Consider the following 24,160-nt stretch of genomic DNA (forward strand, 5'->3'; position numbering starts at 1 on the left):
AAAAAAAAAAAAAAAAAAAGTAAATGACTGAGGGTGTAAATTGTGAAGGCCCTGGGATCAATCCTGGGCACCACGAATTAATAAAGTATACTGACATTACAATGTACTTTGTACGTATGGAGAGAACTTCAGGACACAATACTATTGGCTAATTAAACTATGATCCACATCCCTGATTCACTAGGCATTGGTTCATGCCTATAATCCTCTCGCTGTGGAGGCTGAGGAAGGAGGATCACAAGTTTAAGCCAGACTATATAGTGAGACCCTGTCTAAAAAATTGAAAAAAATAAGCTGGGTATGGCTGTGCCATGTCTATACTTCCAACACTTGGGAGGGTGAGGCAGAAGGAATTTTTTGAGTTTGAGGACAGCTGAGTATGCATACAAGACCCTGTCTTAGAGAAAAATAATAAATAGAAATGAGAAAAGTTGTAGCATCAGCTTATCAGCTGCCAACCATAGGCAGCAAATGTTTTCCTTTCCTTGTATTCAAAGTCCTCAGACACATCTTTTTGTGTACCTGATACTCCACACTATCTGTGTCTCCGCCCTCCGCATCCACCTGTGAGGACTCCTCCAAGCTGTCCTGCTGTCCGTCCTGGGCTAGGCTGGTGTAAGGGGTACTGCTGCTCTGGGGTGTTACATCGTCTTCTGTGAGGTCGATGGTGAGGTAAGGGCTGGCAGGGGATGACCACGGTGTGGCTGCAGACGCAGTTGCCCGCCGCCTCAGAGACTGCGGAAAGAAGGACACAGTTTGCGGCCGAGTATAGCAAAGCAAGTAGGTGACAGAGGTTGTGTTCTCCCAATGGCTTCCCATACACGCAGAAAGAGGGAAGAAACAAGTAAAGCGGGCAGAAAACACCAAGGAGCAAACTTCCCTGAAGTGGCAGGAGAAAGTCACTGTAAGAGTCCAGAGACGGACACAGTGGAGGTTGAAAGCACAATAACAAGAGGCTCCAAGGACTGAGCTCAGAGAGAGAGGGTCACTGGTTGAAGTACCCACTGTATGCCCAACCTGCCAAAAAGCAGACTCTGCTGGACCCACTGGGGATGCCCAAAGCCTAAAGGCAGCTAGCTGAAGGTGTAAGGAGAGAAAACAGCTCTGGAAATCAGTGGCTTCCAACTCAATTCCAAGTTGAGGTAAGAGCCCACCAAACAGGAGATTCTGGGGTTGCATACATAGTCCCATCCGGGATCAGGACAGGAAGAGAAGCTGTTGGCCTGGGCGAAGTTTATCCACACCCAGGAGAGAACGGAAAAGCAAGATGCTGAAAAGCAGGAGAGGGAGTATGCAGAAAAGACACAGTACACCGGCACAGCTGGGTGTACGGCGGCAGACTTCCCATCAGAGACCGGGGCAGGGGGACCAACCCTAGTAGCCGGGAACTCCACGGGGGTCTCATCCACGTGACTGCGGCCCTGCCGGCCTCGGGTGGAACGTGGGGAGGGCTTATACCTCTCCCGGCTGGAAGCAGTGCTGTTATTTCTGGTTCGAACCTGGAAGCAAGATAGCATAAGCTCGGGCCTCAGGTACCTGGAGAAATGGGGATAGTGGTAGGATGCCCACTCGGGCTAGAGTTGGCCAAGGATCCCTGGTGGCCTCAAACCAACTGGAAGTGAGCTAGGTCATTAAGTAGATGGAAAATTCTAGACCGATTTCCAGCCCAGAAATTGCCCTGTTAAGTGGGCTAAGGGAGGTGTGGTGGTCATGTGACAGTGTAGTCTACAACAGATCCTGTTTTGCTGTCACAGGATTGAATTCAAATCTGCACCTACAAATTGGGATTGAAAAATAAAACGTTTACCCCACACTGAATTTTTTTTTTTTTCAAAGTAGCGGTGTATGGCCAACTTTTGGAATATTCAAATCAGAAGCACTTGGGCCCTAAGTTTTCTCTTTCTTTATTTTTGGTACCGGGGATTGAACTCGGGTCCTTGCGCTTGCAAGGCAGGTGGCGGAACCCCTGAGCTAAATCCCCAGCCCTGCTATGTTGGGTCTTGGAGCCCTATGTTCGAATTGTATAGATAGGCAGAGCTGACGTGTATGCTTGGGGACGTCATTGGAATATTCTATCATGCGTCAAATGAAAACAACACACCTCATGCCTGGCAGGTAGGATTATAGACACCCATTGGAAGTGCCTGCTAGGCCCTGGATGGTCATGAAGGATAATGGCCTTCCTTATCCAGACCTCAGACTATTGGTGAGCCACAGAATCAACCTGCAGAAATGAGAGGGCTCCCACAGGAACTGACAGTGGAGCTATTGCCCCAACACCAGTCGTCAACCCATCTCCTCCAAGACAGATCCAAGAAAAACAAAATCTACCACAGGAAGAAAGGAACAGCACGTGAAATGAAATATTCCCACCATGACAGTGTGCGTACCTTGCTGTCCCTCAAGGTGTGCAGGAGGGTGTTTGTGAAGCAGGACTGAGTGGTGCGGAGGGCCTGGGCTCAGTGTGTGGGAACTTACTGCTGGGCTCTCCGACAAAGTCCTGGTTTCACGGAAGAGTTTGGGCATCACTGGGGTGTCAGAGCCATCTCCATCTTCCCCTCTGCCGTCCCCGTCTCCGTCGCCAGTCAGATCCTTTGCGGAGGAATCACAATGACACTTTTCCTGAGTACTGGTGATGGAACCTCGGGACTTTTCGCTGAACTGCCTGCCTCCTCAGTCCCCTCTGAGATAGGGTCTCACTAAGTTGCTAAATTTCCCAGGATGTGATCTAACTTGTGATCTTTCTGCCTCAATCTTCTGGAGCGCTGGGATTACAGGTGTGCACCACACCATACCCAGCCATAAGGCGCTGAACTATAATTTTTTTTTTGAGGGGGGGCTGGAAATTGAACTCAGGGACTCATGTTTGCCAGACAGGCACCGTACCACTGAGGTACATCCCAGGCCTTGAGCTATATTTCACTATAACTAAATCACAAAGAAAAAAAAAAAATCAAACCTATTAAAATGCATCCTAATATTAATTTTGTAGTATTAAAGAGTATTGTCAATTACCTTGTTTTTCCAATGAGATATTTTTATAGTTGAAAATAGTCGATCATATTTAAACCTAAAAACATTAACCCAACACTCTAAAATATTGTCAGCAACCTTGATTAATTTTGCTGGTACTGAAGGTACTGGGGATAGAACCATAGCCTTGCAAGTACAAGCAAGTACTCTGCCACCCAGAAAGGTTTTATAATAAATATCTCTCACATGAACACAAATGCAGGCCAGGATTAGCTTGAAAACATAACAAAACCCCAAAGAAACATCGTAGAAATGAGAGGAAAGTTTCATTGGAGACTGACTGACTGACTACAGCCAACAGGGCAACTTGGCACATCTGTATTGTTCACAGCACATGAGAAAAGAAAGACACAGGTCAGCTACTCAAGGGAGATACTTCTTGATACAAAAATTACACAGTGGTAGTAACTCTGCACTATGCCATGAAAATCCCCAGTATAAATCTCCAGCCTCACATCAAACCCAACATACCCTGAGAACACAAAAATGCAATTACTGTCCAGCCTAGATAAAGGTCTGGCTCAAGTCTTGAAGAATTTAGCATAGTTGCACATGCCTGTAATCCTAGCACTCAGGAGGCTCAAGCAGAAGGAACACTACAGGTTTGAGGCTAGTCTGTGCTACAGAATCAGTTCAAGGCCAGCCTGAACTACACAGAGAGACTCTGTCTCAAAAATAAAACAAAACACAACAAAAGAAAAGAAAAAGGACTTGGCTTGTCACCAACTCTGTAGCCTTTTTCAAATTCACTCCCCTATATTTGAAAAAAACATTTCCCTCATAGTGCAGCTCAATTACCAGTAGAATCAAACACTGCATGTTTAGCCCAGTGCCAGACACAAGAAAATGCTCAGCTTTTGGTCAAACACTGTGGGGTAGTTTTTTCTCTGCAGCTCTGGGTATCACTTGTTTTCCACACTGGGTGCTTTGCAGCTATCTCTGGCTGTGCCCAGTGTATGACAACGGCTCTTTGAAAAGAGTAACTAACCTGACAAAAGTCTATAAAGATTAAATATAAAACTGAAGGCCCAAATAAAAAACCATGATATAAAAAGTAACTTTGAAAAACTGATGAAGTAGAACTGTTTAAAAATCTTCTAAACGTAACTTAAACAAGTTTTTCCCAGTTTATAAAAAAACAAAAGATTTTGGCTGGGGTTTTAAATTTAGCTCAGTGGTGCTGCCACCTGCCTCACAAGCACAAGGTCCTGAGTTCGATCCCCAGTACCCCAAAATATAATTTTTTAATGTGAGGCATATAAACTGATATCAAAAATCATACACATTCACAGAAACAAAATTGTGAATAAATTTGAAACATGAATAACTGAATTTTTAAAAACCCAAGCATTAAGGCTGTACGTCTGTGGAGGGAATTGCCTAGCACACAAGAGCCCTCAGTTGTGCTCTCACTGTAAAAACATTTTCAAACCTTTTGTGGGGGCGGTACCAGGGATCGAACTAAGGTCCTTGCATTTGTGAGGCAGATGGCAGCACCACTGAGCTAAATCCCCGGATCATTTCTTACCTTATTTAAATTCATTAAGTTTATTGGCACATTTTCAGTATTAATACGATGACATTCATCATTTCTACATGTACATGATATATCTTTGTTCTTATTTTTTTTCCCCATTCCGCTGCCTAAAACAGTTTTTATCTCGATGACCTAGCAGGGCCTGTTCCAGGAATAAATGGGAAGGGTTAGTGAAGCCACACATCATCCAGGTGGAGATTTAAAAGTGGGCATGATATCAGCCTATATTCTCAGCACTCTGGAAAGCTGAGGTAGGAGGATTGCAAATCCAAAACAAACCACATTGAAAAGTAATTTGACAAATGTAAAAGAGGAATCCAGTAAAACATTACCTTCCTAATTTAGTAAAATACAAAATGTAAGGTTTCGAATTACGGGTGCCAATTTTTCTGAGCCTAGAGATACCCATAAGGAATGCTAAAGGAAACGTCCTCAAGCACTGGAGTGGAAGCAGCAAGCCTTACCTGAGTGTAACTGAGCAGACTGGAGACCTCCCTCTTGGACAGTCGGGAGCTTGATCTGCGACCTGCAGAAGAAAGAGTCAGAACCTGAGTTTGAGGAGGGGTACGCAGTGCCAGGAGAACAGCTTTGCTGACAGGAACTCCTCTCAGGACTGTGGCCTGGATCTCTCCAAATGGTTGACATCCTCAGGGGTTAATGTCCTAGCTCCTCAGTGCCCCGGCATGCAACGGGGCACAAGCCAGGGATACAACAAGATACAAACGTTCCACAGGTACTGAGGGGCGTCATGGAATCAAGAAAGGTGCTGTGCAATTCTATGACCACAAACTGCAATTAAATAAAGTCATTGCCAGCCCTATGGGTCCACTTCTAGGGCTCAGGTATGTTCACTGCTATTACAGTGAACAGTGCAGAAACAGGCTGCTTTCAAAAAAAAAGCAAAAGTTGTGGAGGACTCAAAAAGCACAGGAAGAGGTAGTACAGGGGCTTCCAAGTGCAGCAGGTTCTCAGTTGGGAACCACTAAGGAAAGGAGTAGTAGGAACTAAGCCTGCCTGGCTGTACCCTATGCCATAAACCCTAGTACCTGCTTTGGGGGAAGTAAGGACTCACACTGCAAAAGGACCGAAGATCCCACCCAGCCTGTGCCAGGAGCATCCCTAGGGAGCTGGCAGATGGCAGGGGACTATCACCTACAGAGGCATAGCTGAGGTGAAAGCAGAGTGGGCTGGCAGAGATGCAGGGGGCTCGGGTTCCGCCAGCACAGCACTCTTACAGGTGCTGTCTTTTGCCTTCTGGGGTGGGTGGAAGATATCAGTGTACCTTTCCCCAAAAGCAGAGATTGCAGGAAATCCATGGGGACCATGCACTGTGTCTGCCCTGGTCCCACCCAACTCCCCACTGGCCCGACCACCTCTGATCTCCGGGGTGCGGATGGCCTCCAGGATTGGGGGCGAGGGGGCGTCCTTGGAGTCGGAGGACTGGTCACTGCAGGCCCCGTTGACGATGATAATGGAGTCATCCCTCCCGCTGGTGCCCTCCTCTTCATTGAGGTGTCTGGTGTCTCCCTTCATTGTTTCCTGTGGGAGAAGCCAGAATGGTAGGGGAGCAGGTAGTCAAGAGGTGCCAGCAGGCAGCATACCCCCAAACTTCCTGTCACCGGCTCTCTGTCCTTAGGCATAGAGGCCTGTGACCTGATCTCAGGGTGGCATCCTGCCCAGGACCCCACCCAGGCTGCCCCCCATATCCTGCCCCCTCACCAAACTCGGAGGCTCTGGACTTGGTTCCATGTGGCCAGGCAGCCCCAAAGGCTCAAGACGCCAGCACCCAGGATAGAGGAGAGAGCCAGGGCTGGGGTTTGAGGCTCAGGCTACTGTGTGCAATTAGCCGGCACCTTCAAACAATGCCATTTAGGACCTGCTGGCCCTGACCTGCAGGCAGTCAGCCTTAAATCCCTGTGCCTGGCCCTCTCTCCCAGCCCAGCCTCTGCAGGGCCTCAGAAAGCCAGTGCATTATTTTCCCTCTGACCCCTTTGTTTGCTCTCTCCCTTCTCCTCAATCTCCAGGTCCTCTTCCCACTGCCCCCTCCTCCCCCACATAACAGCTTCTCTCCTCTCCATGGCAGCACAAGTCCCACCCCCACCCATCCTCAGGGGCCCATTGGTCTGCTGGTCTGTCATTCACTAGCCTCCTCCTTCACCAGCTGGGGCTCTGAATCCCAAGTTCCCAAGAAGATGGAGGAAAGGCACAGAGGGCAGGGGGCAGTTAAAAGGAGAGGCATACAAGCCTATGGCCTGCTGCAGCCTCCACCTTACCTCTTCACTTGGTCTCCCCATCACTGTCCCTCCTGGTACCTGCATCATTACTAGGTAAACCAGGCAGGGCACAGGACAATCAGCATAGATGGGTTGATGGGCTGTATGACCTCGGGCCTGGCCCACAGTCTGCATCAGTACTGGTAATAATTAGAAATGTGCTAGACACAAGAACCTGCACCTTCCCAGAGTTAAGTGTAGGCCCATTTCAAAGCAAAGAATATGAATAGACCAGATTAGTTTCTTAGATTAAAAAATAAAAAACGATGAGACTGGGTATTGTGACACAGACCTACCTATACTTTCACCACTCTGGGAGGAGACGGAAAGATCACAGGTTTGAGCCTTGCCTGGACAACTTAGGCCCTATCGCAAAATAAAAACTGAGACTAGGGATATAGCTCACTGTGAAGACCCTGGTTCCATTCCCAGGTACTACCAAAAGAAAAAAATTTTAAGTCAGATTAAGCCAGGTATGGTGCCAAATGGTTGTAATCCCAGAGGTTCACCTCATCAGGTTCCAGGCCAGCTTGGGCTACATAGTAAGATAAAGGACAGCCTGAGCTATCTAATTAGACCCTGTGTCAAAAAAACACCACAAAAAAAAAAAAAAAAGCCTGCAACATCTCAATGTTGGAGCACTTGTCTAACATTTGCCAGGCCCTTGGTTCAATCCCCAGCACCACGCCCACCAACATCCAAGAGGCAAATCTGAGATCAATTTTAAACCAGGTTAACAGCCCAGAGGCACGAGTGCCAGTTTAACCCAAAAGTCACGGGCCTTGGCTTTCTTTCCTAGGTGGGTTGGGGGATTTAGCTCAGTGGTTCCACCACCTGCCTCCAAGCACAAGGTACTAAGTTCCATACCAGAAACCAAAAAATTAAAAAAGACGTAGGCACAGAGTGAGGCCCCCGTACTTATTTTCCTTCCAAACAGCCCGAATAGTCACTCACGTCATACCCTCTGCCTGGGAAAATCTTGCACCAAAAAGCTGCTGGCTGTCTACACCAGGTCCCCACCCACATCTGAGACTCACCAGGCTGCCCAGTTAGAGGCTCTAGTCTCTCCTCGTACCTTCTAGAAGCATCAACTGCAGGCCTGGCTACTAGATGCACTTGTGCTGTGTCCACCAGGGGGCGTTGTGGGATGCAGTTTGAAGGGCGCGTGATCAGCGGGGGCGGATTTACAGTAGGTTCCAGATTTGAAGGATGGTATGTCCCCTGGGGCCCCCAGTTCCATCCTTTGAACAGGCCCATCTGAAGCATAGTTCCCCTCTATTTTTCCATCTGGTCCAGGACCAAGCACCCACAGACTAGATGCTTCAAGCTGCAGAATCCCTGGCACCATCCTACATAGGTTCCATCAGGGTATTAACAAAACTTTACCAAGATTTCAGGGTGATTAACATGCATATTAGAAAAACACTATTGTTGGGCCAGGGATATAGCTCAGTGGTGACGCAGCCTGCCTCACAAACAAGGTCCTGAGTTTAGATGCCGGTACGAAAGGAAAGAGAGAAAGAGAAAGTGAAAAGGGAAGGAAACAAGGGAAAGAAATCAGTCTGATCTTCCTCAAATACTAAGAGAGCCAGGTATGGTTGCACACACATGTTATCTCAGCACTTAGGAGACAGAGGCAGAAGGATCACTGCAAATTCAAACCCAGCCTGGGTTACATAGTACATTATAGGCTACCTAACTTGTGAGACCCTGTCTCAAGAAAACTAAAAATAGTTACCATTTGATCCTGTTAGACAACTTGTGTAGACCCAAAGGGAATAAATTCAGCATACTAGCAGAATTCCTGCATACCTACCCTACGTGTCACAATTTACACCTAAGCCAGGCGTGGTGGTGCACGCCTATAATCCCAGCACTCAGGAGGCTGAGACAGGAGGATCGCTGTGAATTCAAGACCAGCCTGGGCTACATAGTGAGTTCCAGATCAGTCTCAACTAACAGTGAGACCCTCTCTCTCTCTCTCTCTCTCTCTATCTCTCTCTCACTCACACACACACATACACACACTAGCCTAGATCTTGGGAGCAGCCTAGGTGCCCATCAATGGATAGAGCTGGGCATGGTGGCCCACATCTGTAATCCTAGTACTCTAGGAGGCAGAAAGAAGGACATCAAGATCAATACCAGCTGGGGCAACTTAGACTGTCAAAATAAAAAGAACAAAGGGCCAAGGATGTAGCTCATCACTGAGGCCCTAGGTCCAATCCCTAATAACCTTGAAAAACAAAAATGAAAGCAAACAAACAAAAAAATGACGATGTTGGGCCAGGGACTTAGCTCTACTGCCTGGCTCACAAGCACAAGGTCCCAAGTTCAATTCCCAGTACCAAAAAAAAAAAAAAGAAGAAAAGAATGTGAGAAGAGAGAGCACGCGAGAGAGGAATATTAATCAGCCATAAAGAAGAAAATTGGGTTATATGAAGAAAACTGATATCATGTTGAGCAAAATAAGACAGACTTGGAAACTGACAAGTATCCAGTCATAGTGACACACAAATGTACTTTTTGTTTGTTTTGTACCTGGGATCAAACTCAGGACCTTGTGCAAAGCATGCAGCAGCATTCAGTTCACACACCTGTAATTCTAGCACTCTGGAAGGCTGAGGCAGAAGGATTACAAGTTCAAGCCCAGCCCAGGCAATTTAGCAAGGTTGTGAGACATGTCTCAAGGAATGCACAAAGTGGGCTGGGGATTATAGCTCAATGCTAAGGCACTAGGTTTAATTCCTAGTAGTGCAAAAAGACAAATATTGCACATTCTCCTTAAAACAATCACAAAAACATAGAAGGAAAAAATAAAAAACATAGAAGGGAGCCTATTATTAAAAAAGGGAAAGAGAACCCAAATCCAAAGCTAGTACAAACAAGGAAATGATAAAACTTAGAGCAGAAACTACTAAAATGAGTTTTAAAAAAAATGAATCAATGAGTTCAAGAAGTGGTTCCTCAAAAACACAAAACAAAACAAAACTTAGGGCCGGGGGTTTAAGCTCAGTTGTGCTGTGCCTGCTTCCCAAGAAATACATATCAATCCAAAATAAAACCTTAAATCACACTAGGCAACTCCAGGATCTAGAAGATAAAAATCTACTTCAAAAACCTATAATCCAGAACCGGGGATTTAGGTCAGTTGTTCCACTGCCTGCCTGGCAAGCACAAGGTCCTGAGTTCATTCCAAGGTACCAAAAGAAAAAAAACCTGTAATGCAGCTTTGCATGGTAGTGCACACCTGCAATCCTAGCACTTGAGGCAGAGGCAGGAGGATCACCAGGAGTTCGAGGCCAGCCTGGGTTACATAGTGAGTTGAAGGCCATCTGAACTACATAGTGAGATGCTGTATCAAAGAACAAAAAATTATGACCAAGTCAGGCTTAAATCCCAGGGATGCAAGTTATGTTTCAACATATGCAAATCAATAAATGTAATATATCACCATAAATAGAAACAAGGGGAAAAAAAAAAAACACTCGTTATTATCAATAGATACAGAAAAGGCCTTTGTTGAAATCTAACTTGGTTTATGATTTATTTCTTTTCTTTTCTTTTCTTTCTTTTTTTTTTTTTTTTGAGAAAGGGGTCTCCCTATGGAGTTGAGACTGACCTGGAACTCCCTGTGTAGTCCAGGCTGGGCTCGAACTCACAGCGATCCTCCTGCCTCAGCCTCCTGAGTGCTGGGATTATAGGCGTGCACCACCAAGTTGGGCTTGATTCATGATTTATTAGGGGAAAAAAAAATAAATAGGTCTATAAAGACATTATTTTAGTTTGGGCTGGGGATTTAGCTCAGTGTTTCTTTCGGTGGCCTGCTTTGCAAGTGCAAGGACCTGAGTTCAATCTCCGGCACCAAAAAAAATAAATTAAAAAAAAAAAAAAAAAAAAAAAATTTTAAATCTTAGTTTGATGAAAGCCATCTATGACAAACCTACAGCCAACATATTAAATGGAGAAAAACTGAAAGCTTTTTCTCTAGTATCAGGAATAAGACAAGGATACCCACTCTCACTACCACAGTTCAATATAGTATTCAAAACTTTCTAAGAGTAATCAGGCAAGACAAGGAACTATGGGGTTAGGGATTTAGCTCAGTGGTTCCACTGCCTGCTTCGCAAGCACAAGGACCTGAGTTCGATCCCTGGTACCAAAAAAAGAAAAAGACAAAGAAATAAAAGGGATAGCTATAGAAAAAGTGGCAGTCAAAGCTATCTTTATTCATAGATAACCATGGTCCTTTACACAGAAGACCCAAAATATTCCACCTAGCCTCTTAGAACTAATAAATCCAGCATGGTAAAAGGATATCAAAATCAACACACACGTATTGCTGTATACCAATAATGAACCCACTGAGAAATTAAGGAAATAAAAATATTCCAAAAGCTTCAAGAAAAATTAAATATTTCATAATTAACCTAATGAAGTAAAAGACCTTGATAAGGAAACTATAGTATCCTACAAGAGGACATCAGAAAATGAAAATATCCTGTTCATGGATAGGAGGAACCAATACTATCAAAATAGACACACTTCCAGAAGTGATATATACATTTAATGCAATCCCAATCAAAACACCAAGAGCATTTTTACTAGAGAAAATGATCCCAAAATTTAAATGAAATTCAGAATAGCTAAAGTAATCCTGGGCAACAAGAGTGAAACAGGAGGCATCACAAGTCCAGCTTTAAAGTTATATTACAAAATGACAACGATTTTAAAAAAAAATACAGCACGAGGCCAGGGATGTAGCTCAGCTGCACAGCACTTACCTGGTAAACACAAGGCCCTGAGTTTGATTCCCTGTACCAAAAAGAAAAAAGAAAAGAACTGGCATGGTACTGGCACAAAAAGAGGGGAGCGGTGGAACAAAATCGAAGATGCAGAAGAAACAAGCCCACACACATTCAGCTATCTGATAGTTGACAAAGAGGCCAAAAACGTGCTGGAGGAAAAGTACCCTCTTTAACAAATAATGCTGGGAGTACTGGCTCAATACATGCAGAAGATGGAATCTGGACCATGTCTCTAACCATATACTAAACTAAAAAATCAAAATGGATCAAAGATCTAAATGTTTAAATGGGAACATTTAATCTACTGGAAGATAAAATAGGTAAAAAACTCGAAGACATAGGTATAAGCAAGAATTTTCTTTCTGATCAGAACGCCGGTTGCAGAAGAAATGACATCAAGAATCAAGTGGGATTATATCACATTAAAAAGCATCTGGAGGGCTGGGGATTTACCTCAGTGGTTCTGCTGCCTTCCTCACAAATGCAAGGACTTGAGTTCAATCCCTGGTACCAAAAAAAAAAAAAAAATTGTTGGGGATGGATGATATTCCAGTGGCAGAATGCATGCTGCCTACCATGTATGTATGAGCTCCTATTTCAGCCACCAAAACTGCCAGAAAATAAAAAAAGCAAGGAAAGGAGGGAAGGAAGGAGGCAAGTAAATCATAAGAAATCCTAGCAAGTCTGTAAAAAGTAAAGGGAACCATTCTATATTATATTGTTGGGGAGAATGTAAACTAGTACAACCACTATGTAAATCAATATGGGGACTCCTTCAAAAATCTAAAAGTGGAAATTCCATTTGACCCAAGTATATCTACTGCCCTTCTAGTTATCTTCCTTAAAGAGACATCATTAGAGCTGAAGACATGGCAATGTGTATAACCATGTTCATAGCAGCACAATTCATAATGAAATCTTGAGAGTGACCCACCTGTCCAACATGAGATGAATGAGTAAAGAAAATGTGGTATAGACATCTATGCACAATGGAGTACTACTACTCTACCATAAAGGATATTTTTGAGCCATTTGTAGGAAAATGGATGCATCTTGAGATCACAATGTTAAGTGAAATAAATCGGTCACAAGTATCACCTAGCTTCACCTATGAGACTATAAAAAAGCAAAATAGAGCATACAGAACAGGGTGGCAGATCTTTTGCATATAGTAAGGGAACCAAGAGTTGGAGGTAGCAGGAAGAGGGTGGGGAAAGGGAAGGACTTAAGACTCCCCATGATGAATGAGATCCTTGTGGACTGCAAACACGCACTAATAAAAATAAAGAGAATAAGGGAACGAGGGAGGGGAGCATAAGGACAGGGAACAGGGAATAGATATGACAGAAAGGGGCTGGGGATTTAGCTCAGTGGTTCCAATGCCTGCCTTATAAGCTTAAGGACCAGAGTTCGATCCCTGATACCCCCCAAAAAAAGAAGAGGAAAACACATCATAGGACTCAGAAACAAAAAGTGACAAGGGGAGGGTTGAGTAATGGGGTCATGGGGATTGAAAGTGATGTACAAATCTACCAAGATGAAACCCATTATATCTTTATAACCAATATGTACTGATATAGTAAGATATGGGAAAAAATGGAAATTTCAGATGCAAAAAAAAAAAAAATGCAAATTTCAATTGCATTGACCAAGGTCCTGAAGTGTATAGAGCAATGCAGAGCATGTAGCATTTCTCTGCCCCACATGACCTGGGCATGTGTGGTTCACAGCTCCAGGACTCTTTCTAACAAGAAGTTCTTCCCCTTGTCCCTCAAGGACTGAGGGCAGACATGTCAGGATGCAGCCCTGTCCTCTTGGCCCCCTTTTCTGCCAAGGCCTGACCCAGAAGAATGGGTTGTGTGAACTATGACCATTGCTGTGAGGCTAAGCAACCAGAATCTCAAAAAAGCTGCCCAAAGCTGCTCAGAATAATTTCTAATATTTCATCTCAGATAAAATCAGTGAAGTGGCCTGGCTTGGGTAGGAGGCTGAGCCGTGGAGTAGGAGACTCCATGAGTCCAGCACCTCATGGACTTCTGTGTGGAGGACGGGCACATAATCAGGAGCTGGCAGTGGGTCACAGGCCCGTGCTGAAGAATGTGACCACCATCCAGCACCAGGGTCAGTGATGGGTTCTCAGACACTGCTGTACTTCAGTCCTTCAGACAACTCCTAGTCAACAAGAGGCCAGAAGAGTGTCTCCTCTTCTTAGACAGGTTCAGATGGACCCTGTAGCCCAGAACTGACAAAAATTAACTAGCTCATGCCTTCTTGTAGGCTATTAGCGGTGGATACTTGCCTGTCAGTCTACCTGAAATATGAACAACATCCCTTTGTATGCCAGACTCTGATATTCCAGAAAAACCTCCTGAATCTAGATGTCCATCCATGGGTACTAGAGGAGGCCCATGGAAATCTGCCTTACCTGGGTGCATGGGGATGAGATGCAGAGGTAAATGTCTTCTTCCATTGCACAACTCAATGTGATTTCATCACAAATTCCTCCCCTGTATGTTTCATCATCACCCTGGCTTTACCCTCACTGCCTTACAGTCACAACTGCAGAGAACACCCACAAGCCTCCAGGCCCTGCACCTATGATTCAAATGGGCCCAGCTCAGTTCCTCTCCCTTCTGCATTCTGCACAGACCACACAAATCCAGCCTCCAGGCAATTGTGCTGCTGCTGCTTCTGCAACCTAGAAGATTCCAATCTCTTGTACACAGGCCTCTACTTCTGGGACTTAACAAGCTAGGAAGGGTTCTCCCCTAGGGCCTCTCCAAGCCATCTGGTCCCCCACACACACCCCCACCGGGTGGAGACAGAAAAATAAAACCTCACCGGATAAGGCAGTTTTTTTCAGTGCTTAGGCTATATCAGGTGCTATTCTGTGTCTCACCTATAATATTGGTATTAATTCATTTAACCCCTAATAGTACATGTGATTCTATTAACCCTATTTTGCATGGGAAAACTGACATATTAGGAAATTATTCAACATAATGAAGGCTGGGTGTCAGTCAGGGATAGAGTTTGAATTTAGCATACACAGGCTGAAAATGGATCCTTGATTAAGTATCCAGGGAAAAGAAATATGAAGGTGCAAATTAAATACATGCTCTTTGAAACAGGGTGACAGAAATCACAAGAAATGGTGTGTAATGTTAGATAACATTTTACAGTTCTCTTGTTTGGCTTTTAGCAACTCAAACTTGGCATTTTGCAGATAATATGCCCCCATCACATGCAAATGGCTTTATTGAATGTGGCCATTCCAGGGCTGGAGGACAACCTGGCCGCTACTTTCCTGAGGGAGGTGGCACCTGCTATGCAGCTGATATGCTGGCTTTCGTTAGGACAGCAGTGATTCACTAGGTCCCCACAATGCATCTCTCCATCTCCACCCCTTCCTAAGACAGGGCCCATTATCAACCTGCTTTTTCACGGGCGCAGAGTGTTAATTAAGTTACCCACCAATGTGGCAGTGCCAAGTCTTATACACAGGCAGTCCAGGGCACCTGTCTCACCAACCACTGTGCCAAGAGATAAAGCAGAAAAGAATTGGGGGCGGTGCTGAGTGATCAAACTGAAGACCTTGCACTTGAGAGGCAGACAGTAGAACTACTGAGCTAAATCCCTAGCCCATGAATTTTACAAGTTATGAACAAGGTCTGAGCCATCCCATGGGCTCAGGCACTGTCCAGCTGAGGCAAGATCTTCCTGCTGAGTATTTCCCTTCCTAGGCATAAAAGGCTGCCTAGCCTTGTGAGGACGGGTGAACTTTGACCCTTTCCCAGAGGCTGGAGTCCACCATGTGATTCGGGGCTTAGCAGCAGTGCTAGGACCAGGTCAGATATGCTTAAATGCGATGTGGCATACAGAGAGGTAAGGGACACCCTCGATTAGACTCAAAGAGGAGGCTCAGAACTCCCCCTCCCAGCCTGACGTGGAAGCTGAGAACTGAGGCCATTCATTTCCTCCAGGCAGGCATTGGGGGCAAAAGCGTTTCACAGCACCTTGTAAATGCTTAATTTTATTAAACCTCACAGAAGCACAAAGCATGGGGTCAGTGGGAATGATGGGGTGGGGGGACATCTGGGTATCTCTGCATCACCTCCAGGCCCTAAAGCAAAGAAAAGTAAAATGATTGAGATAGAAAGGTATTCCTATTATTCCCTCATTTAAAAACTTGCTGAGCCTCCTCAGCCTGAGGAAGGGAAATCTTAACCTAAAGATTCCTGCCTGGAACTGCTCCTGTCTTTCTCAGCTGTTTCCACTGTCTACAATTCCAATGGGTGTCATGGAGAGTTTCCTATGTGCTTCACAAGAGAAGCCAAGCTACAAATTTTCCAGTACACTACAGCTCAGTGGAACTAGATATTTTGCCCAGGATCAGGCAACCATGAAGAGACAAGAGCTTTAGGCCTAATATAGTAGACAGATCTTAAAAGGTATTGCAAGGTAGTCAGGTATAGGCATAATGAAGCCAGGTGTGGTGTAACAGGCTTGCATTATTTCAGCTACTCTGGAGGCTGAGACAGGAGGATCAGCCTGGACAACTTGTCTCAAATCAAAACAAAAAGTCAGTGGCATCACACCTGCCTGGGAAGTACAAGGTCCTGAGTTTGATCCCTGGTGTGAAAAAAAAAAAAATCTGGGGACATAGCTCGGCTCTTGAGCACCTGCCTGCCCAAGAAGCACAAGGCCCTGGGTTCAATAACTAGTACCAAAAATAAACAAGTAAAAATAAATTGGAGGATCACTGCACTGCTCTTAGTCAAGTGCATGAAGGGAGGAGTCCTATAGCAGGTACAGCATATCCTAAGGTCAAGAAGGCCAGAACAGAAATAGCAGAGCACCAGGTCTTAGTTAACTGCTTTGACTGACAAGGAATCTCCTTGAAATTCCAGGAAAAAGCAGCCTCAAAGGAAAAAAAAAGAAAAAAAGGCTTCAGATTATCTGAGACCTCAGTTTTATCATCTGTGAAATGAAGCGACCACACCTGATCTTAAAAGGCTGAGGCTCCCAAAGCAGATGACTCAATCTGAAACCCAACACACACAAAAAGCAGTATCTGCTCATCTGCTGACTGGGGAAGCACTGAGGAATTGCTCAGTGCCTGTAGGCTACCATCACATGATGCTGCCTGTCATCTTGCAGTAAATCTAGCCTTTGGCATAGCAATCAGCATTTTCAAAAGAATTTGTTGCAGTAGAGGAAATTGCACAAGTACAAAAAGCTGGCCATGATGCTGCTCCTTTGCAGTGCTGTTCATCGAAGCAAAATACCAAAAATACTATGTGTCATTGATTGGAATGAAATTATATGTACCACTACCCTCTTAGATAATTTGCAGGGAAAAAAATCCTAGCTGAGAGAATGAAGATTGAAAAGATACAGCAATCTCAACTGCAGTCTAAAACTTTATGCCCTAATAAAATGTAAGCTACCAGTTCATTCCCTTAAATTGGTTTTGGGAAACCTTTGGAAGGGTGTGGGATCAACATAGTAACTCAGAATGAGGGGTAAGGAAGTATGAGGAGCGGAGGACTCTGGGAGCTGCCATAGCCACTTCCTGTGCCCATCTACCTCTTGGCAAAAAGGGAGCACACCAGGCCTGTGTCCTTCTCCAAGTGTCTAAGGATAAAAAGGAACCAATATTCTCAAGAGCCAACCCTGGACCTCTGCATTACCCCACAGTATGACCCACACATTGCTAAGGTTCAACTCAAACCATCTATACCAGATGCAGCAAGCACATTCATTCAAACTGAGAGCAACCTTGATACGTCATCCAAAATGCCAAGCTGCCAAATGTCCTATCCTGTTATACAGGACTCTGCACTGCTGGGAATTCACCCAGACTCCTGTGGAGCAAGGGTGGTCTCTATAGCCCTGCTGGTCAGAGAAAAAGCTGCAAAGTGGCCACTGCTATTTTAGAGAACTGAACCTTGCAGCCAACAGGGAACACCACTAGGACTAACAAGAGCAAGAAAGTTATTGTTATGGTAAAACAAGCAAGCAAGCCTGCATAATACAACAGGGTTGGTAATGTCAGCATATAGGTTATGGCATAGCTCTCTGGCATTTTTTTCTCTTATGGTAAAACATTCTCAGGAGGGTGACCCTGAATTCACAGCAATCCTCCTGCCTCAGCCAACCAAATGCTGGAATTTCAGGCATGCACCACCACACCCAGCAGAAATCTAGTACTTTCCCAAGGAGAAGTCAGACATTTAAAATGGCCTAGTATGTCCCAACCCCACCTGACATAAATTACCAAAAGAAAAATATCAAAATAAGGCCTACAAGAGCTGGATGTGGTAGCACCCACCTTAATCCCAGCACTCAGGAGGCTGAGGCAGGAGGATCACCAGCCTGGGCTACATTCCGAATTTAAAGCCAGCCTGAGCTATACAGTGAGAGCATGTATTTAAAAATATATATTTTTTTAATATTGCAGGTAAGGGAATGGCTTGCTGCAATTAGCTAAAAACAAAATCCAGGATGACTCACAATAACCACCTTTTTAAAACTGGCCATATTGCCTGGAGAGAAGTTCAGATCCACCTATCTCAACACAGCTGCTGAAGCAGGCTGCACACAATAAAGTAGCATTAGCACGGACTTGTGCCTCAGCCTCTTGACCTGTCAGTTCTGTGGGTTTGAGCCTGGTGGAGGAAGTGGCCTAATAAAGGGATTTGCAAGAGTATTTCACTGAAGACTCCACTCTTTGTTACGTGGCTTCTCCACCTCTGTTCTGTGCTCATAATTCAGCAAAAAAAACCCTAGGACACAGGTGAGAATTGCAACATTCCCCAAGTGTGTTGTGGTAAAAGCTAGGGCTCAACACTTTGAAGTGCAACTTTTGGTCAGGGCCCAGATGACTCCTGCTCATATATATCTTCTAGGGTGGCTGTGGGGGCTAAGGGCAGGTAGACACCCATTTTCACCACAGCCATCTTTTCTCTGGAAGAGGGGTCCTGCAGTTGGCTGGCAAGATGCCCTTTCAGTAACCTTCCACCTCCAAACAACTCTCATCCAGGTATTGGGTGATGTTGGCTAGACTTCAGGAACCATGCTAGGCACTTGAGATTCAGGTAGCCAAACAGGTGGGATTGAAGAGTGGTTACATTTGATCAGTGGATACTGCATGTATGGAATACCATTCATTCATACAATGAATGTGTCCATTTAAAAATTATTTTTAAGCCGGGCGTGGTGGCGCACGCTTGTAATCCCAGCACTCAGGAGGCTGAGGCAGGAGGATCGCTGTGAGTTCAAGACCAGCCTGGGCTATATATAGTGAGTTCCAGGTCAGTCTCAACTACATAGTGAGACCCTGTCTCAAAAAACCAAAAACAAAAAACAAAACAAAAATAATAATAAAAATAATTTTTAAGAAGGTGGGCAAAGACGAGGCATCCTTATGGAGCTGCCAAGAAGGTAAGGACTGAGTGGTCACAGAAAAGAAAGACTAAATTAACAAAGTATGCCCAAGCCCAAAACCTACACTGCTCTTACATTATAGACAGGAGCATTAAGAGAGCAAGACTTTTGTAAACACCTGTATGTATTTGCTCAGGATTTGTCTACGTCTTGTGCACTGCCCTCCACACTGCACAAGACAGCCCACAACTGCCAGCAGCACCTGCCTATTCAGGGATCTACCTACTTAGTTAACACTCCATATCCTACCTCACTGCCACCAAAGCTGTTCTCTTCAGCTCAGTCAGAAGCAATGCCCACTGTTACACCTTTAGATGTTGCACAGACCACAGGCATGAAGCCAGAATGCCAGCACACACTGCCCAAGAAGGTACCATCCCATCCCCAGTCGCTGGAGCCCAGTGAACAGCCTGGGTGTCTGCCTCAGCTCTGGGGTAAGCACAGCAAATGCGCACACTTGCATGCTTACAACAAGAAGCAAATGTTGATTACTTGAGATGGTGGGGCTTCACAGGGGCTGAGAAAAAGTTAGACCTTCCTCTCCCAAACCCCTTCCAGACTTTTTTCAGACAGCCTCCACCCAGCCCAAGTCCAGGACAAAAACCCAGGAGAGGCTATACAGTGGGCCAAAAGGAGAACAACTAGGTCAGATTTTTAAGATCTCTAGTCCCCAGGACCCTTTTCCTGAAGCCAGGCCAGGCCTATAGTTCTCAGGCAGGGCACTGGAAAGTTCCTCTAGTCTAGACCTAAAACTTGGCAGCACAGAACTTTTATTGTGAGACCAAAGACAAATTCAATTCACTGCACACCAAAAATGTTCATCAGCTTTTTGGGGAGGCAGTGCTAGGGAAGGAACGCATGACACTGAGCTCTTATCTAAATCCCATAAACAGTGGGTCCATCTCAAATAGAGGTAGATGTTTAAAAATTAAATTTTAAAAATAAAACCAGAAAGGGTGGAGATTTAGCTCAGTGGTTCCGGCGCCCGCCTCGTAAACTGGCAAGGGCCAGAGTTTGATCCCTAGTACCAAAAAAAAAAAATAAAACCAGAAAATAATAAATGTTGGACACAGGCACGATGGTGCGGCCTGTAATCCCAGCACCCTGGGAGCCTGAGACAGGATTGCCAAGTTCAAGCCTGGCCTGGGTAACTTAGATCCTGCTTCGAAACTTTAAAAAAAAAAAAAAAAAAGCTGGGGATTTAGCATAGTACAAATACCCTGTGCTTCATCCCTAGTACTGAAATAAATCAATATTGAAAGTGGCAACGCAGCTCTGTGGTAAAGCAGTTGCATAGCATGTTCAGGCCCTGGGTTCAATCCCCAATCAATCAATCAACCAACCAAGAAGAGTAGAATGCTCTTTGGTGAGTTCAAGAACAGGCTGACTACACAGTGAGATTCCGGCTCAAAGAAAGCAATGATCTAGGCATAGAAATACTGGCCTAGGGCTAGGAATGCAGCAAGTGCCTAGCAAGAGTGAGGCTCTGAGTTAGAGTCCCCAATACCAAAAAACTAAACAAGGGCTGGGTGATTTAGCTCAGTGGTTTTGCCGCCTGCTTCGCAGGCACAAGGTCCTGAGTTCAAAACCCCAGTACCAAAAAAAGAAACAAAAACAAAGAAACTAACACTCAGGAGGCTGAGGAAGTTCAGGGCCAGACTGGTCAACAGTAAGATCCTGTCAGAAACAAAACAAAGTAAGACCAAAGTCCTTGCCACTCTACATTACTTAGATCATGTTCCTTTTCATAGGAGTATTGCCTAGTTCTGCCTTGAGTTGTTCTCCTTTTCTAGAAGAACTTGAGAAGCCCCAAAATGGCAAAACAGTGATTACCATGAGATGGTGAGATTATAAGAAACATCCAAACCTCTGAAGACTTTAATATTTGAATTTTTACTCATATAAAAAAGATGGGGAAGGGGGGACTAGATGCGGTGGCACAAACGTATAATCCCAAGTACTGGAAAGGCTGAGGCAGGAAGAGCAAAAGTGACTCCCTGTCTCTAAATAAAAATTAGAAAAGGGCTGGGCATGTAACTCAGTGGTTCAGGGCTCACCTACCTTGTGGGAAGTCCTGGGTTCCATCTCCAGAAGCAGAAAAAATAGGCAGGTGAGTGAGGGTATGGGGCAGTATAGTGCTTGCCTGCCACTGAGGTTCTTCTGGGTCAATCCCTAGCACTAAAACAAAGTAGAAACAAATGTTTTTGCCCAGTGTTGGGGATCATCAAGCCAAGGTCCTCATACACGCTAGCCAAGCCCTCCACTGCTGAACAAATCACCAGGCCATAAACATTTTTTTTAAAAAATCTCGGGGTCGGGGATTTAGCCCAGTAGTGCCACCGCCTGTCTCACAAATGCAAGGTTTGAGCCCTGTACCAAAAAATAAAAACTCAGCCACATATGGTGGCACAAGCCTCTAGTCACAGCACTCAGGAGAAACTGAGGCAAAATTCTGGATTGCTGTGAGTCAGGAGGCCAGCCTGGGCTACATAGTGAGTTCAAGAAAACCCTAAACTACACAGTGAGACCCTATTTCAAAACAAAAAAATCAAATAAATAAATAGAGTGATCGGGAATGTAAAAACTCTGGCTCCTTTGGTCTGTTAGCTTTGGCCACCTCAGACACCACAAATAATGAATGTGCTCTTCCTACTTAGGGGTCCCCCAACCCCAGATAATTTTGTGAGTGAGTTTAGCAAAATCTGCTAAGCTAAAAGGCCCCAAATTCCATTCGGTCCTCCTAGCAACCATGTTGGGTAGAGGCATACTTGTACCCACTTCACAGATGGGAAGCAATCTGCATTTACTACAGCCACCCCATGTGTAGGCTTCCTCTATTTGCCGGGCCACTCTAGCCAGGGCCAGACCCATGAGAGTCTCTGCACAGGGCCTCTACCCCTCTGGAAAGAAAAATGTTGGGCTGCCATGGTGAAGGGTGGATACTCGTTCTGAAAAGTGCTCACCACCATGGAGTGGAAGAAGTGACTTGGTCTCTCAGATCCTCAGTTGCATCATCTGTAAAAGCACCCTGTGACAGCATCACAAGATAGAAGTCAGCCCAGTACCTTGGCAGAAGCATGGTATGCAAATGAAATGAGGAATTCCACACTTCAGCCCATGGTTCACCATCAACCTGGAAATGAGCCAGACTGTTATGATATCAAATTTAAAAACCTCACTCAAAGGAACACACCTGGGCCAAGGTCCTGCACAGAAAACAGATTAGGGGAGAAAAGAGCACTGCCCACATTATAGGACCCAAGAAGTTTTTCTGATTTAGCAAGGAAGGTCTCACATGAAATTGGGAGGTTCCTGAGCCTGGAGATGGTGTAGCCAGCTTGGAAGCTTGCCAGGACAAAGGAATCCCAAGGTCATTGTTCCCTGGGGAAGGTGTCCAAGCCGCCTTTGGAGGCTAGGGATATAGCTCAAGGATAAAGTTCTTGCCTAGTATTCAAGAGGCCCTGGGTTCCATCTCCAGCACTACAAGAAAAAGGAAAAAAAAAATGGAAGCAGGTCTCTGGGGCAACAATGAGGGGTGACAAGCTTCTCTAGGTCACTGGACCCACGTGGCAGGAAGATAAGTCAGGGAAGCAGCTTCCCCAACCCAACCTTGCTCCTCCCCTTCAGCCCCCTGCAGGGCCAAGATCCTCTCCTCCCCTCCCCCAACCATCAAAAGGGGTAGGAGTTATGCCTATAGCTTAAAGGAGGATGTGGCTGGCCTCAGCCCTGGCCTCTTTGTCTCAGTCCTCTTTACTCCAATGCGGGAAGAAGTACAGGACCTCAGTTCTGCAACTACAACTTTCCGTGGGCCCCAAGCTGGGAACTGGAAGTGGGGGGAGTGTAAAATGGTCTCAACCCATTAAAAAACTGAGGCTCCTTTCAAAATGGAACAAAAGCGGTCCTTCCTGACAATCTCCCCAGTCATGGACAATGATGATTTGGAAAAGCTTTCATAGCTGGGGACTATCTTAGGTAAGGTAAGAGAAGCAGGAGTCGGCAGAAGTCCCTCTTCCATCCTCAATTCTCATAAGGCCATCCTTTAAAAATGGGCCAGCGGGATAGTGGTTAATTAATACTGACATTAATATTCACTACGTACCAACTCCACAGAAGGCACTGTTCCTTAGACTTGTTATTCAAGCCAAAGTATATTACATCTAGATGTCTGAGGAAGATGGGAGGGCTGAATAAGTTAAAATTATATATAAAACTGGCTTCATTCTTACAGTTTTTCCTATTTCACATTTGTATTAACTAAGGCACAGAGAGGACAATAACTTGGAAACAGGATTTAAACACACGACCCTAGCCCATGTGATAGCTAATGAAGCTAATGAATTGCAAGCTTTTATTGAGTGCTTACTGTATTCCAACCCTATTAAAGCAGATACCACCTTGGGGCTGTGGGTGTGTTATCATTGGTAGCTCTTGCCTTATAGGAGGCTCTGGGCATGATCCTTGGCACCGCAAAAAAATAAAATAGGCATCACTTCAGCTTTGAAAAATAATGTCTGCACCTGGGGCTTCCAAGGTCCTGCAAACCAGAAGTCCAGCAGGTCTGGTGGAGGAGGGCAGAGGAAGGTCAGCGTTAGGAACCCCTTAAGTGATGGCCCCAGCAGGAGCTGTCTCCCAAAAACAATTGCCACCAGTCTGCCAAAACCCACAACATCCAGAACTCCGGGGGTAGTTCAAAGTTCATACCCTGCCCTTAATTCCCTTTAATTCATACACCTCTCGGCGTGGGGGGAGGGGGAAGTACAGGGGCCCCTGGAGCCTCGGCCCCAGGACAGCAGACCGGGAAGGTGGGAGGGAGACGGAGGCACAGGCACGCGGAGGCCCAGGACTCCAGCTACAGGTGAGGCTCCCGCGGGAACCTGCGCCCCAGGGCAGCCCTCCCTCGCTAGCTCGCCCACTCTCCACTTTCTCCACCTCCACTTTCTCCCCTGTAACGCAAGGCTGTAAAAACGCCCCCAAACAATCCACACGGGTACCGATGTTCGTCTTCTGGGGGTGCTGGGTGAGTTCTAAGACTTCAGTGAATGAATTTTTTTTTTTTTTTT

At 45.3% G+C, this 24,160-nt stretch overlaps 1 protein-coding gene across 13 annotated transcripts in view; it reads right to left on the bottom strand.

The window, feature by feature from the left end:
• Nucleotides 1–22,145, bottom strand: part of Dnmt3b (DNA methyltransferase 3 beta) — a 39,853-nt gene extending 17,708 nt beyond the window's left edge. For 2 of the 13 annotated variants that reach the window (XM_010628437.3, XM_010628440.3), the window contains exons 1-7: nucleotides 22,064–22,121; nucleotides 21,162–21,185; nucleotides 5,944–6,109; nucleotides 5,035–5,096; nucleotides 2,479–2,592; nucleotides 1,374–1,499; nucleotides 523–735 (exon numbers count right to left, since the gene is read on the bottom strand). In XM_010628437.3, the coding sequence (XP_010626739.1) occupies nucleotides 523–735; nucleotides 1,374–1,499; nucleotides 2,479–2,592; nucleotides 5,035–5,096; nucleotides 5,944–6,109; nucleotides 21,162–21,185; nucleotides 22,064–22,069 (711 nt within the window). In that variant the 5' untranslated portion in view covers nucleotides 22,070–22,121. Of the gene's footprint in view, nucleotides 1–522; nucleotides 736–1,373; nucleotides 1,500–2,478; nucleotides 2,593–5,034; nucleotides 5,097–5,943; nucleotides 6,110–6,289; nucleotides 6,378–7,880; nucleotides 7,954–21,161; nucleotides 21,279–22,063 lie in introns of those variants that run through there. The other 11 variants (XM_010628429.3, XM_010628434.3, XM_010628427.3 and 8 more) reach the window with 11 other exon arrangements.
• Between the last annotated feature and the right edge of the window lie 2,015 nt (nucleotides 22,146–24,160).

This window comes from Fukomys damarensis, unplaced genomic scaffold (genome assembly GCF_012274545.1).
Source record: "Fukomys damarensis isolate Sample0158 unplaced genomic scaffold, DMR_v1.0_HiC HiC_scaffold_22, whole genome shotgun sequence".
NCBI lineage: Eukaryota > Metazoa > Chordata > Mammalia > Rodentia > Bathyergidae > Fukomys > Fukomys damarensis.